The 17,299-nt window shown below is 46.1% G+C and overlaps 1 protein-coding gene across 1 annotated transcript; it reads left to right on the forward strand.

The window, feature by feature from the left end:
- The first annotated feature begins 421 nt into the window (after window positions 1–421).
- RSAD2 (radical S-adenosyl methionine domain containing 2) lies at window positions 422–16,781 on the forward strand. The gene is made up of 6 exons (XM_021697547.1): window positions 422–787; window positions 6,949–7,110; window positions 9,703–9,932; window positions 12,698–12,847; window positions 13,636–13,668; window positions 15,745–16,781. Exons 1-6 carry the CDS (start codon window positions 436–438, stop codon window positions 15,907–15,909), a joined length of 1,092 nt encoding a protein of 363 aa, XP_021553222.1. The 5' UTR covers window positions 422–435; the 3' UTR covers window positions 15,910–16,781.
- The last annotated feature ends 518 nt before the right edge of the window (window positions 16,782–17,299 follow it).

The following is a 17,299-nucleotide window of genomic DNA, read 5'->3' on the forward strand; positions in this document are numbered from 1 at the left end:
AGAATGAAGCGGGGGAAATCGGAGGGGTAGACGAACCATGAGAGACGATGGACTCTGAAAAACAAACAGGGTTCTAGAGGGGAGGGGGGTGGGTATTGAGGAGGGCACATTCTGCATGGAGCACTGGGTGTTATGCACAAACAATGAATCATGGAACACTACATCTAAAACTAATGATGTCATGTATGGGGATTAACATAAGAATAAAAAAATTAAAAAAAGGTGAGGCAGAGAGAGGCAGATGCCCAGCCCTGATCCTGAGCCTTGGGTCTTGGCCCTGTTCCAACTTTCATTTTCATGAACAGGAAAATCGAAACTTGAGCTCAGTGGAGAGTGAGTCAGAGATGTGTTCATCCTGCCCTTGTGATAACCTGCCCCAGCACATATATAAACTGAGTCCCGAGCTTCAGTGCAGCTTCAGGGCACCTGGCCACCATGTGGATGCTCGTGCCCATCGCTTTTGCTGGAAAGCTGCTGAGCGCCTTCAGGAAGCCTCTGAGCTCTCTATGGGGCAGCGTGGTCCCCTGGTTCTTCTGGCTCAGGCCAGCTCTCTGGCTGGCAAGGGGCAAGAGCACCTGGCCGCTGCAGCTGGGCCAGGGTGAACTGCAGGAGGGCAGAGGGGAGGAGGAGGAGGGCCCGGACCAGCCCACCACGCCCACCAGCGTCAACTACCACTTCATCCGCCAGTGCAACTATAAGTGTGGCTTCTGCTTCCACACGGCCAAGACATCGTTTGTGCTGCCCCTGGCCGAGGCCAAGCGAGGGCTGCGGCTGCTGCAGGAAGCCGGTGAGTCCCCCCCTGGGAGGGAATCAGCGTGCAGCCACTGGCTGGGGGCGGGCACAGGTGGGAGAGCTCCTGCAGAATTTGAGATGCTCCCCAGCCCCTCTTGCGACGGAGTATTAGGGTGAATTTGGGTGGATGCCTAGGCCTTCGGAACCAGAGTTGGCTGGCGCAGACAGCAGGGAGGCAGACCCATCCCTCCTGTAGCCTCCAAGTGAGCAGAAGTCTGTGCACCTGCCGGGCTCCCAGTGCACCCAGCTTGTGCCAGGAGACAGGTTGGGAAGTTGTGCTATTTTCTGAATTTGTCCAAAGCACTGATAGATTGGGGCTTTCCAGAAATTGTTAATGAGGAAAGTTGAAAACAAACAAAAACTTTGACTTAAGAACTACAATATTTGAAGGGCACCTGGGGGGCTCAGTCGGTTAAGCGTCTGACTCTTGGTTGTAGCCCAGGTCATGATCTCAGGGTTATGAGATCAAGCCCCACGTCAGGCTCCACGCTCAGTGGGGGGAGTCTGCTTGAGATTCTCTCTCTCACTCTGTCCCTCCCTCTCTCTGTCTAAAATAAATACATCTTAAAAAAAAAAAAAAAGAACTGCAATGTTTGAGTCTTTTACTTTGAATCATGCTGTTTAGCTCCAGCTAAACTAGTAACAGCAACCTGACCGACTTTTTCTCAATTTGCTTAAGCTTTTTTTTTTTTTTACAGAAGTATAACATGCATGCCCAAAGTTGCACACATCCTGAGGGTTTAGCTAGACAAATTTCACAAAGTAATCACATCCACATAAACAGCACTGAGATCTTGAAAGAGAACATCACAGCATCCAGAAGTATCTCTCTTCCAGCCACTGCCCTGCCCCTGCCAGGGTAACCATGAGTTTGTCTTCTAACAGACAATACTTTTTGCCTGATTTCGTACTTTATATAATGAAATTATACCATTTGCACTGCATTGGGTCTGACTTATCTTGTTCTCCATTACATTTGTTCCATCATCCACAGCTGTTCCTCCAAGTATAGACCCACCTCACTGTTCCCAGTGGGCTCTAGCTCAGGGTCTCCCCATTTCTCACCTGGATTGCTGCAATTCATATAATTGTCTCTGCTACCCCCACTGGGACATCAAGTTCCTCCACCCCAATGCTTCAAGTGCCCAATGCTATAGGCACATCATATTACACCCATTCTCCCCCAACACCTGCATAAGTCAAGCCTGTGATCATGCTGTCTTCTCCTTCTGGAATGTCCTCTCTCCCTCATGTGTGATCCCTTGGCGCCTGTTACAAATATGTATTATAACACCTTTTTTTTTAAAGATTGTATTTATTTATTTGAGAGAGAGAGAGAGAGAAAGCACGAGTGGGGAGGGAGGGGGAGAGGGAGAAGCAGACTCCCCACAGAGCAGGGAGCCCAACATGGGGCTCAATCCCAGGACCCTGGGATGATGACCTGAGCTGAAGGCAGACGCTCAACTGACTGAGCCACCCAGGCGCCCCCTATTAGAGCACTTTTTAAATTATACCATTATGTTTTGTTTTTTTGTTTTTAACATCTGGGTCCCCAAAAAGTTTGAGTTCCAAGGTGGAATTTTAGCATTCTATGTATCTTTGTGCCTAGCAGGATATCTAGAATGTAAATTCTAGATTTGGTAAATGTTTTTGGAGAGATGGATTAATAGATGAACAAATGAATGAAGGGAAGTCTGGTGTCGTGGAAAGAACTTAGACTCTTGACTCACAAGGCCAGGGTTTGAGCTCTTGCCCTAAAACTTGTGAGACTTATCAAGACATTTAACTTTTCTGAATAGCAGTTTAACAATCCTTAAAATGTAGATAATCAAGATAACACCTATACCGGTCGCCTGAGTGGCTCAGTGGGTTGAGCGTCGCCTTGGGCTCAGGTCACGATCTCAGGACCCTGGGATCAAGCCCTACGTTGGGCTCCCTGCTCAGCAGGGAGACTGCTTCTCCCCCTGCCTGCCACTCCCCCTGCTTGTGCACGCTTTCTCTCTCTCTCTCTCTCTCTCTCTCACTCTTGCTCTATCTCAAATAAATAAATAAAATCTTAAAAAAAAAAAACAGATAATGCCTATACAACCTCAAAAAGTTACGACATGGCACAAATAAGTGAATGCTCAGGTGTTTTTAAATAGAGAATAAACTATAATGGTTATAATTAATACATTTATCACTAATATAATGATTTCTCAGGTTTAAGTAAATAAAGTCAATTAAAATGATCGAGGTATAACATAAGTCATATGCCCCGTAAGTGAGATTTCTGGCTAATAGAGGAAAATCTATTTCGGTGATGATTAAAAATGTAAAGTTAAATGTGAATTATATTTAAAACGTACTACTCAGGCAGACGATGCTTCTACAATATATTATTTACTTCTCTTGCTTTTACACGAAGAAGACGGAATAGGATTTAGCCACTGTGAGCATCAGATATTGATCCGTGCTGTAATACGATTGCTCCTTGTAAGTTAACATCATTGTGAAGTAATTGTTGCTTGTCTAAGATCTTTACTACGCACCTACATCCTGTTCCTTCGATGCTCTATGCCTTGCACCCCCTCTATACCTTCCCCTCAAACCCATCAAGGGCTGCAGGCCCATACACCGTATCACCTTCTCCAGCTCATCTGACCCTATTCCACCACACTTTCGGTGATAATGATGTTTCTACTGAATGATGATCACCATCAGTCACACAGGCAGGCTCCCAGCATGTTGGATTTCAGTAGTGAGATGATGGAATTGATCCCTGTCCGGTCATAGACACATCTGAGTGAGAAAGCCAGTGTTGAAAAGAATAGCAGATGTCATTTGGTCTGCTATAAAACAGGGCTGTTCTGGGTGAGCTGGGATGAAGGGCAACCCCACTGACAAAGATAGAAGGCTGTGGAGCTTCGGCATCCATCCTAGCTCCATTTTTTTCCCCTAGTCTTACAATCTTGAATAAATCACTGAACCTTCCTGAGCTTCAGTTCCTGCAGCCAAAAACCAGGATAGTAATTCCTTCCTTGCTGAATGAGTTTCAGGATGAAATGCTTGCCTGAACCATGTTACCTTGGGTGAGGTATGGGGAGGCCAGATGCAGATCAAGAGAGAAAAATTGGAAAGAGATGTGTAATTTGTTACTCACAGTTCCTTGGTCAGGGCGCCAGTCGCCACACGGGAAGTCCTGGGTGAGGAAGGGAGGGGACTGTGAACGTGACCCATCGGCGTGGTTTTCGAGGAAGGAACACATAGGGAGGCAAAGTCAGCTTAGCACGGGCTAGTTTGAACAATCTCAGCAAGCTGTGGTCACAAGGGCTGTCCCGGTTGTCCAAGACCTGACCCTGGGAGGCAGAGGGCGGAGGACAGTGGCCCCGAGAGAGAGCCTCGTAGATGAGGTGCCTGGGGTGCTGACATCCTTGGTTGCTCAAGAAGAGGACCTGACCAGCCGTCAGCCAGGACCTCGAAACTGAGTCAGGACAGCATTTTAAAAGCTATGCTACAGTGAATTTGCACAAATTAAATTTCTAAGCACAGTATTCGTTACTTAGTAGGTACAAAGTTTGTTGAACGGATGTTAACAAATAACATTCTCGGGGAATTTTATGGCATGATGTGCTGTTTGGCCCTTAGTAAGTTCCCCCAGGCCTCTCTGCTAGTCTGGTCAGTGCTTCTAATTATTTCGCTCCTGTGACCAAATCTGTTTGCTGCTCTCACGGGTCCCAGGCTTCCTCCTTGGATCTCACATGGGCTTGTGTTTCTGCGGCTTGGCACCCTGGGTCCTTTTCTTGCCATGCTCTGGCTTCTGTCTCTAATCTGAGCATGCTGTCTGGTGCCTGTGCCCTCCGCATCCTCAACGTCCAGTGAAGCAGGGGTTTCAAACTTCACTTAGCAGAGCCAGTTGCCTACTGATCCCGCGTTCATTCTGGAAATGACCCACTCTGATGTGGCCACTAGTACAGAGCATCTAATAAAGACTTGCTCAACTGAGTTGAACTGAACTGAATTAAAAATGAATCCCACTATGATAATATCACTGTATAAATTCCAAATTTCACACTCTTGTGGACCTTCGAGTTAATTTCCCCATTCCCTCCAATCTTTCATTCGCTCCACTAAAATTCCAGTAGAATCATTGAAAGCAGGGTAACAAACCCACAAAGAAATCAACATGGAGTTGTTGGAATTGACTGATGGCACTTGGACCCCTTCAGCACGGGTCGGCAGGGCGGTGGCTGCCAGAGGTTCACCAGACTGCCCGTGGAATGCAGAGCATTTCAGAGACGAGAACCTTCTGATCATGCAGAAGTACAGCACTGATCAAGAAGGAGGGGGTGAGGCAGGAGCGAGACAACAGGCCGAAGGCAGATCCGCTGCTGCCCCCACCACGAGGAGAGCCCTCCCCAAGTCCTGCAGATGGCAGAGGGCATATTTTCAGAAGAATCTGGACCACCAGGCTGTGCTCAGCCACCCCGGGGGGAGCAGGGAGAAGAAAAGCACCATACTGAAGACCGGGGAGTGAGAGTCTGCCTGCTGGGTGTGAGAGCCCACGTTCTGGGGTGCAGGCAGCCAGGGGGTATGGCATAGCAGGAGATTAAGAGTCTTCTCCAGCAGAACAGAATGGCCCAGAGAAAAGACCAAGGCTCCCAGCATGTGGGGCAAAATCCAGTGAATAAGTCAGTTTCTCTCTCTGTCACTCTATAGCAAAACCCTCCATCGAGGGGTTTCTTCCTCAATCACAGAAATTCCCTTCCGCTCTTTTATGCGTCACTCAAATAAGAAAGGATGAATAGAAACACCGAAATAGAAGGCAGACGCCAAAACAAATAAGCAAAGAGAATATAGGAAAACTTCAGAACATCTGTAACTGATAATCCCAGAGAGATGAGAGAAAATTTACGTATGAGAAATAGCAATGCGATGGTAAGTAAAGAGGATATGGGAGAGTCTGGGGAACGGAAACTGGGATTTCTAAAATTAGAATTGTAATAGAAAGACTAAAAGACAAGGTCTTGGAAAAATGGGACGCAGGAGACACAGCAGGAAGGTCTGGTGGTTACAAGCCGGAGCACCAGCAGACCAGTGATAGGACCTCCAGAGAAACAAGCACGTTGGAGAAGAGGTAGGAGTTCTCAAAGAGTATGAGAAACTTCCCATACCAGAAGGAGCTGTATTTTTGGACCGAGGACCTGTCAAGTGGCCAGAACAATGAATAGAGACAGATTCTGCTAAGGCACATCACCTTGAAATTTGGGGACATTGGAAAGAAAGCTTCTAGAAGGGAAAAAGCCATGCACTTAAAAGGGATTATAAATCAAGGTGTTATCAGGCTTCTGAACAATAATATTAAAACCTCGAAGACAGCAAATAATGCCCTTAAAATACTGAGGGCAAAGTGACTTCACCCAGAGTACTATACCTGGCCAAACTAATGTTTAGGGATGCATTTGGAAACATGTAAGTTCTCATCTTGATTCATATTTTGCATTTTTTCAGGAAACTGCTAAGGGCTTTTCCAAAGGGCAAGAATTCCAGGCCAAGAGGCATCCAGCATGTGGGAGAGGGCGGGGTCCCCCTCAGCGCAGCGTGCCGAGGTGTCTCAGGCTGAGAGTCCCCAAGCAAGAACATTCTGGATGGGGCAGAGGGGGGTTCCTGCACATCTCTGTGTTGTCTCATCCATCCATGTAACTGATTCCCTACATTGAAGTGCATCTATTTTATTTTCTTATTTTTTAAAAGATTTTATTTATTTATTAGAGAGAAAGGGAGCCCAAGCAGGGGCAAGGGATAGAGAGAGAAGCAGGCTCCCCGCTGATCAGGGAGCCCGATGCTCGATCCCAGGACCCTGAGATCATGACCTGAGCCAAAGGCAGACGCTTAACCAACTGAGCCACCCAGGCGCCCCTAAAGTGCATCTATTTTAAAGCAGGGGAGAAGGTTAGGCCCTGGGTTATGGACATGGTTTGTTCCCCCCTGCCAAACCCTGTGGGGAGCATGGGGAGCCATGGGTGGGGGGGTGGGGGCTGGGGATAATGGGCAGCTTTCATTTCATTTTTTGTTACTTTGAGAAAACATTACTTTTGTCATTAAAACAATAAGGGGTGTTTGTGCAGTGGGATAAAAAAAGAACAGAAGGAAAGATCCATGTTCTACCTCTCACAGGGATGGAGAAGATAAACTTTTCAGGCGGAGAGCCGTTTATTCATGACCGGGGCGAGTACCTGGGCAAGCTGGTGCAGTTCTGTAAAGAGGAGCTGCGGCTGCCCAGCGTGAGCATCGTGAGCAACGGGAGCCTGATCCGGGAGCGCTGGTTCCAGAACTACGGTGAGCTTCCTGGCATCACGCTGCAGTTGCCACTGCTATGATTGTTGGTTCCGGGCATCCGGGGCCTTAGGCCAGGCATGCTGGGGGAGCAGGGGGCACGGGGAGCAGGGTGTGGGGCAGGGAGGAGACACCAAACTCAAATCCCTTTGCAAGCCATGCATGCAGTTAGGAGGCTTCCTTCTGCGGGGCTCTATACTTAGAGCCCTATACTTGTTGACTAACTTGTTGGCAAGACAGGTAACAAAATGTTAGCACAACTATGTTATGCGTCCCAATTCAGCAGGTGCTGAGCCCTATGGCTTTAGCTTAGCTGCTAGCAAGGAACATTGACACAGTTCCACAACCCCTACCTTATGGCTTGCTACTAATGTTTAATTTTTAAATATTAAAGGAACTATCACTTTATTAGTCTCATAAATGAAGCAATTGGACTAAAACAATCTTTCCCACCTTTGGCTACATATTTGGCTGCTGAAGAAAGTTAAATAAAGTATCTGTGTGGGGACTGAATCCCAGGCTAATTATATCAGAACCAACTTGGGGGGCTCCAAGGGATTCTATTCTGCGGCCAGGATGGCGAACCATGGATCCTAAGACCGTGGAGTTCCCTTACAGCTGAGTTTCCATAGATGCGATAGATATCCCTGGAGCAGTACCCAGAACTTAGGGAGCAGTGGAAAATATTAGCTGTTATTACTACTGTCCTTTTAGGAGACAGTGATAACTCTTAGAGCACAGTTTTCTGTTCTAATTTGTATGAGCTATTGGAGCCTTGACATCACTGAAAGAGGGGTTGCATTTACTCTCTACTGAGGCTGCTCACAGGAAGTCTCTGACCCCTCCCAAGATGACGGAGAGATGGGAGTGGGGAGGGGAGACTGTGGATGAGGGCGGGGCAGCCCATCTGATGAAAGTGAAGCAAGAAGACAAATTCAGAAGTCTCTGGGAAAGGTAAACCAGGGAAGACTACAAGATGACGTGTGAGAACCAAAACGTCTGTGAAGGGAGTCACTAAGTGAAATGGGGTCAGAAGCTTCCAAGTAAACTCTGGGAACCAGATTCAGAAAGGCAAGAAAGGCTTAGGGAACGGTGTGAGCAGGGGAGAATCGGTCAGGCTTGTTGGCAGTGTCCCCAAGCCGCGCTCTCCCTCCAACCCTGGCTCTCATGCCCAGTGTGGTATGAAGAACAGGTCCTGCGGCATCACTGCATCCAGGGTCAGAAGCTCACATGCTGGCATGGGAGAGGCCATGTGAATGAGTGAATTTGGAGGTGCAGAAGAAAAACCCACTTCAGTCCCTTCAGTAGGGAGATAATAAGCAAGTGGGAGGCCATGAAGAATAAGAAGCACCATGCTCTGTTCATAGTGGACAGACGGACAGCCAGTGAGTCATGAGCTTCCATTGACATTTATCCTCTGTGGGAGTGTAGGCTTAGTGTTGTCATATTCTGAAATCTACGTTCTATCTTCAATCTCCCAATTAAATATTTGCAAATAATTTGAAATATCGTTAGATGTCATGAGGGAAAAACAACAGCAGTGTTTATGTGTAACCATGTGGTGTGTAAGCCTCCAGTCTTCCACCTCCAGTTTAAAGGACCAAGGGTGAGTCAGTGAGCTTGAGTGGACCAAGAGAGCCGTTTGGATCAACTGCCATCTCTCTAAGTTTGGCGGTTTTCTAGGAGTGCTCACAAGACTCAGTAGCCAATTAGACTCATGGCTAAGGTTCATCAGAGCAAAGGATGCGGTGCAGAACCAGTAGGGAATGGGCGTCACAGGGGTCCAGAGAGGTCAGACACGGGCTTCTGAGTCCTTCCCTTCCAGGACGTACAAGATGTGCTTTCTCACGTGCACAGTGAACCATAGGGACATGTCTGGAATGTTTTTGCCTAGGAATGCTCATGTGAGTCTTAGGGTCCGAGGCTTTTATAGAGTGCTGGTCACTTAGGCTCATACTGCTGGGTACCCTTCCATGGCAGCTGCAACTCAGGACTCCCGACAACAAAACCAGGTACACCGTGAACCTTGTTCACCAATCCCAAAAGCTCTTGACGAGCTGATTAAACATGCCGCATTGCTCCAGACATAGACACATCATCAATGGGAAACATAGAGAACATTCTGGTGGCCATACATGCAGGGATTGGCCAAAACTCCATCATAGTTCCATGTTCTTCTAGAGACTGGTGAGGACTCAGCAAACAGATCTGCTGTGCTAACTCTCTCTTCACAAGGGCTCCTACAAGACAGTCTGAGAGCAGGAGGAGGGGATATAATTCAGATGTAGCAATTAATGAAGGACCTCATTTAAATGTGCCAATAAACACTCAGACACATACAAGTGCCATTTTAGGTTGGTCAAATGGGAGTATCTCCATCACCTCATGATGTGTATATTTATTGTTTTTCAAGATTATTTAAACAAATACCAAGTATAATTCACATTTCTGTGAGTGTTGCAGGTATGAGGAAAAGTCTTTTTAAACATTAAAACTTAGATACAAGCAAGATGTGTTTTATCATAAAGAGATATAAATGGCCTAAAAGCTTTGGTCCTTGAATGGAAAGGCTTAAAGGTGCTCACTTTCCCTCAGGTGAGTATCTGGACATCCTTGCCATCTCCTGTGATAGCTTTGATGAGCAAGTCAATGTCCTCATCGGCCGTGGTCAAGGAAAGAAGAACCACGTGGAAAATCTTCAGAAACTGAGGGCGTGGTGTCGAGATTATAGAGTGGCCTTCAAAATAAATTCTGTCATCAATCGATTCAATGTGGACGAGGATATGAGGGAACAGATTCAAGCCCTGAACCCTGTCCGCTGGAAAGTAAGTACCGTGTCCCTTTTGCTGAGTTAATTCAGAAAATGTTCGGGCAAAAAACTTGTGACTGAAACCCGAAATGTTCAAGTGAGAGAGGACTCTGGATTGACCGAGCCAGCCGGGAGACCGGGTCCTTGGTCCTTCTTCCAGCTCTCTTAAACTTTAAACTACTTACACTCCCTTTGTCTCAATCTCCCCTCTAAAAACTGGAACTGATTCCCTTCTGGAATGTTGGGAGGATAAAGGTCAAAATATATAGTCAGGGGGTACCTGGCTGGGTCAGTCGGTGGAACATGAGATTCTTGATTATTGGGGTTGTGAGTTCGAGTCCCATGTTGGGTGTGGAGATTACTTAAAAATAGAATTAAAAAAAAAAAAGATACAGTCAGTGCTTGGAGGTGTTCTGAAGAATATGAAAACCTAGAAAACCTAATCTGTATGTATTTATTAAATATGATAACATCTTTAAAAAAATAAATATATGTATATATATCTAATAAGACTAGATTTCTTCTTAAAACTCTTGGCTTATTCATAAATGGATAAATGTCCTTCATAAATTCTATTAATACATTTTTCATTGAATTATTAGAAGATATTGGGGCAGGGTCGCCTGGGTGGCTGAGTCGGTTAAGCGTCTGCCTTCGGCTCAGGTCATGATCCCAGGGTCCTGGGATCGAGCCCCACATCGGGCTCCCTGCTCAGCGGGAGTCTGCTTCTCCCTCCGCCACTCTTTCTCTCTCTCTGAAATAAATAAATAAAATCTTAAAAAAAGAAAAAAGAAGATATTAAATAACACTATCCCCAAGTTGTGGCGAAGTGAATTCGCCAAGATCTGTGCTTTAGGACTAACCCCTCTATCAGCTACTAAAAAGTCTGAAGTTCAAACTCAAGGTATATTTATAGCACCCACAATGTACAGACACTTACAAATAACAGTAAATTAAAGTTTCATTAAAGTTTCCTACCCCTGGCTGTTCTTCAGAATCAACTCAGGGAACTGTTTTTAAAATAAGCAGCTTCCTGGACCTGCAAGCCCTACCGAGAAGAACTGGAGAGAAGCTAAAGAAAGAGGAGTGCTGAGAGGAACAGAGGCTGTGGTCCAGGAGGGGGGATGGACGAGGGCCAGAGGCTAGGCTCCAGGTTCTTAGACTTCCCTTCTAGAACCACCTGCCCATCACTCTCCTCTTCCCTGATCCCCCATCTCTGTCCCACTTCTTCTGCTGTTACTGTTTTCCTCCCTATTCTCTTTTCAGCTTCTCTCTATATGTATATACGTTTTTCCTCCTGGCTTTGGTTTGCGAGGAGCTCCTCGTAGCTTCTTGATCTCAGAGCTTTCTTCTCCAGTCTTATAACTCCTACTGTGGCTCCCACTTGCTGATTCACTCCAGAACTGCCTGTTCAAAATCCTGGGTTTTCTGGAGGGAGCAGATTAGCTACTGCCTGTTTGGAGAGCAGTTTTCGCCTCAGATCACGGGTGTCTGCAGACTGCAAACCGATGAAAATCAGTGCCCTCGGGTCAGGTGCCTGGGCGGCCCAGGCCGCGTCCTCCATGGGAGGGCCGGGGCTCCCGGGCCCGTCAACAGTACACCAGCACTGAACACGCATTGGCGGGAAGGGCCCTCATAGTATTCCTAAACAGAGGGCTTGGTTGTCACCTGGAGGCTTGCTGTAGCCACAACAGAGCTGGCCCCACCTAACCTTGCCCAAACAATCCCACCACCCTCCTCCCATTCTGCTTCTCATGCTCCTTTCAAGCTGGTAGATTCTGGAACCAAAGTCACCGGGAGAAAAGCCCACGTGTGTCTTCACCCACCTGATATTCAAGTCAGCCTGGGCTTCCAACCCGTGTGGATACCTCCTCTGACCTCCCTGCTAGTCCTCTCTCGCCACCCTGTGCCTGGACTGGGCTTGGGTGCTGTGGGGACAAAGATGAGGGGTGTCCCCTCCCTAGAAGCTCACAGCCTACTGAGCAAGACAGTCATGAAAGCAAATAGTAAAACCACTGTGTGACCAGGGTCTGCAGGGACTGGGGAGCACAGAGGAAGGGGCTGAGAATAGAGTGAGCAAAGAAGGCAAGGGTTAGGGAATTTTACAATTAATTCTAAGCTGACAAAAATGTTAATTAAACACTATGTATAATCACCCCCTTCCTTGAAAACCCCACAGACCCGGGCTCTGTGCTGGCTGTGTGTTTGATCAGCTGCCATCTCGTACCACCTTGAGCGGGTCCCTGGGACAGGGTTTTTCCTTCTCAGATGATGGTATTCCTTATGAGGGAATAATACATTCACACATACACAATTATTTACTTAAAAGAATGTTGGAAGACTCTTATTGGCTTTGGGAAACTGTCCTGGTATATTAACTGCAAAATAAACTACATAGTCGAGAGGCCTTAATAAGGATATATTGAAGTCAGCAGAAACAACATTTTGAAAATACTTGTTTCTTGGTTTGGGGATCACAAATGATTTATTTTCTTGATGCTTTTGTGTAGTCCATATTCCCTGCAATGAACACCTGTTACTTGGTGTTCTGCAAAATTAGATTATCAGACTGGATCAAACAAACACTAGACCAGTTTTGTATTTTTGGATGGTTGGCACTTCCCCACTTTGAGGGCCCCAGAGCAATGTCTTTCTAGACTGTTCCTGAGTCAGAGCAGTCTTCTTTGCTTAGAAGAGATGACGCTGGGTCTAGGGGAATGAAGTTTGGGGTAAAAATGGTGGGAGGCTCTTTGCAAAGCAAACACCGTCCTTATCTTCCAGGTCTTCCAGTGTCTCCTGATTGAGGGGGAGAATTCTGGAGAGGATGCTCTGAGGGAAGCGCAGCAATTCGTTATCAGTGATGAGGAATTTGAAGGATTCTTAGACCGCCACAAAGAGGTGTCCTGTTTGGTGCCCGAGTCTAACCAGAAGGTTGTATGAAGCAAACATTGCTTGGTTCATCATCACACCTTGAGACTGACTCCAAACAGGGAGTTCTAGCCCAGAGGGGTCCACACACTGTTCCTTTAGAGGGTTCAGCGGGCAGGATGGGAGGGGTGCAGTCACCTTCCAGCTGTGGGACCTCTGAAGGAGCTTCAGAGGCCCTTCTCCCTCCCCTGCCCTTGGACCATGCGTCTACCCATTGTTCCCACAATGGGAGCTGTTCCAAGGACACAGCCTTGAGCGGGGACAGCTTCCTATAGGAGGATAGGTACACCTCCCATATACCTATAGAAGGTATAGCTAGTTACAAGGAATGAAAGTCACATTAAAATCTTCAGGTAAGCTCCTAGGGAATAGCATTAAGGCTTTACACATTGAAAAAGGGGGAAATTCTGTGTAGGGTAGGAACAGCCATTGGGAATATTGAATACAGAACAAGGGTCTCCCACAGCTTGAGCAAATGGGGAAATTAGCCTGGGGATTTCATTGTCAGGGAAGCTGTCAGAGTGGGGCAGAGAACCCGGCCTGCTGGCAGCTTCCAGAATCTGAACAGACACAGACAGATGCCCCTGCAGATGTATGTTAGGTGGGGATGGGGGCGCCAGCGGATCGATCGCCTTGAAAGGGACATACCCAAAGCCACTCAAGGGATATAAGAAGCGTAGAATCCCGAAGTAATAAAGCACAAATATACCAACGCTGTGAGACAGACCCTTGAGCGCGCGTACTGAAAAATACACTTGAAACTACATTTGTATTTAATTTCTCTTTTGCAGATGAAAGATTCCTACCTTATTCTGGATGAGTATGTAAGTATTTGTAATGAATTATAAAATTTGAAAACTTTTAAAATAAGAAGAATTTTAAAAATTAGAAAAAATTAATTAAGCCGCAATGCCAGAGTTGAGCTATAATGAGCATAACCGGTCCCAATTTATCTTCTGACCCAGCATTTCATGTTTTTATCGTCACCAATTAGCGTTCATATTATAGAGCCTTTCCCGCACTGGGTGGGTTCCGAGCTAAGCACGTGGGCAGGACTTTGCTTGAACCTGGGCCCTGTATTTGCACCAACCCCCGGCGATGGATCTGTGGATATCCCCTTGAATCTGACATTGCAAAGAAAGCAGAGTCCTCTGTCGTGCCGTCTTGGGCTGGGAGTTCCCCGGCAGTGGGATCCCAGGGTGCTTTGGAGGGAGGTCCTCTCCCACTTCACATTACCTTTAACACCTCGGATGCTGCCAGCTCGTCTCTGACTGATAAGTCTTGGCTTTGGTGAGAAGCGGTTGGTTACAGCTCCTCTCTCCAAACCGCTGATAGCATTGTTACACCTCTGCCTTACGAAGAAAAAAGAAAACCTACCCCTTCTCAGATTTGAAAAACAAATCACTTTTTTCTTTCCTTTGTCTTTTTTTGGGGGAAGGGGGCTAGATTCGTAAATCTTTGCCAATAGTTCTAGTATAGGACGAACAAGTCCATTCGAAGACCTGTTTCTAAGAAATGAGCTCCAGGAGCGCCTGGGTGGCTCCGTCTGTTAAGCGCCCGCCTTCAGCTCAGGTCATGATCTTGGAGTCCTGGGTGTTGGGCCCCACGGCAGGCTCCCTGCTCAGCGGTGGAGCCTGCTTCTCCCTCTCCCTCTCCCTCTGTGTGTGCGTGCATGCTCTCTCTCTCTCTCTCAAATAAATAAATAAAATCTTTTTTAATAAAACAAAGAAATGAGCTCCAACAAGAACAATGGCTTTAATGTATACATGGAATTTGGTGTTTTGAGAAATATTTATTTTGACTTTTGGTATTTTCCTATTTTTAAATTAATCAATGATGCTTCACAACCATTTCATTGTTTCTCAACATGAGCTTCCTTTATGGAGCGTAAGGGGAAAGCACTAATGTTCAGCATGTGGGCTCGAGTTAGAAATGAAAAGTCAGAATTTATTTTTATTTTTGTCTTTTTAATTTTTTATTTTTAGAGAGAGAGTGTGTGTGTGCAAGGAGGGAGGCTGAGGGGGAGGGTCAATGGAAGAGGGAGAGAGAGAATCTTAAGCGGGGCTTAATCTCATGACCCTGAGATCATGACCTGAACCGAAATCAAGAGTTGGATGCTTGATTGACTAAGCCCCCCTTCCGCACCCCATTTTTTATTTTTGGAGTATCATGATTGGCTGGGGATTCCTCCACAAACTCTCTGGTCTCCACACAGTTGCCACAAACATAGTGGAAGCAAAATTTGCTTTTGGTAATTTAACATTTTGATTCAACAAGTATTCCTACAAGATACTTAGTGACATAGCTCAGAAGAAGTGTGAAGACCTCATTCCTGCCTATAAGGTGTTTAGTTTAGGGTGAAAACTGGGACCCTTGACAGGGCATATTCGACCCTTCTTGACCTGGTGCCTGCCTGCCTTTGTACTTCCTTCCTTATCCCTCTTTCTCCCTTTCTCAAAAGAAGTTTTTATTAAGTTTATGCCTATATATTTATGCATGAACCGTTTTCACTCCACAATATCATCTATCTGCAATTTCCCAAAGACACCACCCTGCTCCATGCATCTGTGCTTTTATAACGCTGTTCTCTCCAGCTTACAATTTCTGAACGTCACCCCTCCCCCATGGAGGGACATGCACCTGCTGCAGCATGTGTATAATTCGGTCTGTCGTGCACTTAATTGGTCTAATGTGTTTATGTTAGTTAAGGTGAGCTACTTGAATAGAGAAAGGGTCTTCAAGGAGGTCAGCATCCTCAGTATGGTGTCTGGCCCACAGCCTTCAATAAATATTTGTTGAACTGACTGCACTATCAAAAATCAGTCTGGATTAATCCTCAAAATTGAGTTTCACGGGATAAATTATGTAAAATTATCCCCTTTCTGTCTTGAATTTCCTAGATGCGCTTCTTGAATTGTAGGAATGGGCGGAAGGACCCTTCCAAGTCGATCCTGGATGTCGGGGTAGAAGAAGCTATCAAATTCAGTGGATTTGATGAAAAGATGTTTCTGAAGCGAGGAGGAAAATATGTATGGAGCAAGGCAGATCTGAAGCTGGACTGGTAGAGCCGAAAGCGCAGCAAGCTTCAACCCACCCCTGGGGACTCTTGCTCAGACTCAAGGTGTGGCAACTTCCGGCAGTGGCGCTTCCTGTAGGCATTTTGCAGTGACCCCAGATGTGATTTTCTGTTGCACAGGCTCTCCGATTATCTGTGGTAACTGAACACACAAATCACTTGGGTAATTGAAATCCATGATAATGCAAAACCATTAACTTTAGTTAATTCGCTTATTTAGGATTTAGTTCTTTGAGCAGTGTTTTCTGTGACTCCTATGTTCCCCAATTTTGATGTTATTTTTTCCAGTCCTTTCATTTGATAGACTCAGGGTTATTTTCTGCTAAATATTGAGATGCCAATTTTCATACCCAGAGCAATTACAAACGCTCTCCCCCAATTATTCTGCTTGTTGCAACGCTCTTTCCTTTCTGTCTTTCTACCACTGAAGTCTTGGACTTTTTACCCAGAAGTCTAGAAATAGTCAGCAGATGTTTCAAAGAGTAGGAAATGATCATCTCATCAGTTTTCAGTAAGTACCTAGAAGGAGATCGTTCGTCTGCCTGCGCTCTGCGCGACCCCTGGCCCATGTTGACTACTCCATGAACGTGAGCTATCTCTGCTGCTCTCCTTCTTCTTCCAAGAGTCTCAGCAAAACCAACAAACCCTTTACATCTTGTGCCAAAGTTGACACGGGGTCGGTGTTTGGGTTGCCTATGAACCTGTTACTCCTGCCACCTGAGTCTGCCTAGCAACAATGCATGAATTCATTTGAACACAGTTGTCCCCACATCTCTGAGAGATGACACCATATGGCTCAGATGGTTAAGCCTTCAGCTCAGGTCATGATCTCCAGGTCCTGGGATCGAGCCCCATATCGGGCTCCCTGCTCAGCAGGGAGTTTGCTTCTCCCCCTCCCTCTGCTGCTCCCCCTGCTTGTGCTCTCTCTGTCTCTCTGTCTCTCTCTCTTTCTCTCGCTTTCAAATGAATTAAAAAAAAAAAAATCTTAAAAAAAAGAAATGACACCTTACTAGATCGGCCTCATGTGTTAGGAAAAAGCAGTGGGCTAGTGTGTGGGAAAGAATGTGTGGAAATATCTAGAATGTACCTGGATTTTACATAAAGGAAGCCATGGCACAATATAATATATCTCAACTAATTCTGAATCACTTGATCTAAGGATATAATCTGGGTCAATAGGAGAAGATCCTGTGCCTTCCTTTCACAGCTTCTTTGGGAAAATGTCACCGAAACTGGGTCAGAGAACAAAGTCCCCCTCCTTGTGGAAATATCACATGCAGCTTGTTTATGTAATTTAGACGGTATCTCATTGCCTGGAAAACAATAATTTCATATCATTGTTTCAGAAAACAAAATCATGGAAAGTTTTTTTGCCCAAG

This window comes from Neomonachus schauinslandi, chromosome 10 (genome assembly GCF_002201575.2).
Source record: "Neomonachus schauinslandi chromosome 10, ASM220157v2, whole genome shotgun sequence".
In the NCBI taxonomy this organism is placed as follows: domain Eukaryota; kingdom Metazoa; phylum Chordata; class Mammalia; order Carnivora; family Phocidae; genus Neomonachus; species Neomonachus schauinslandi.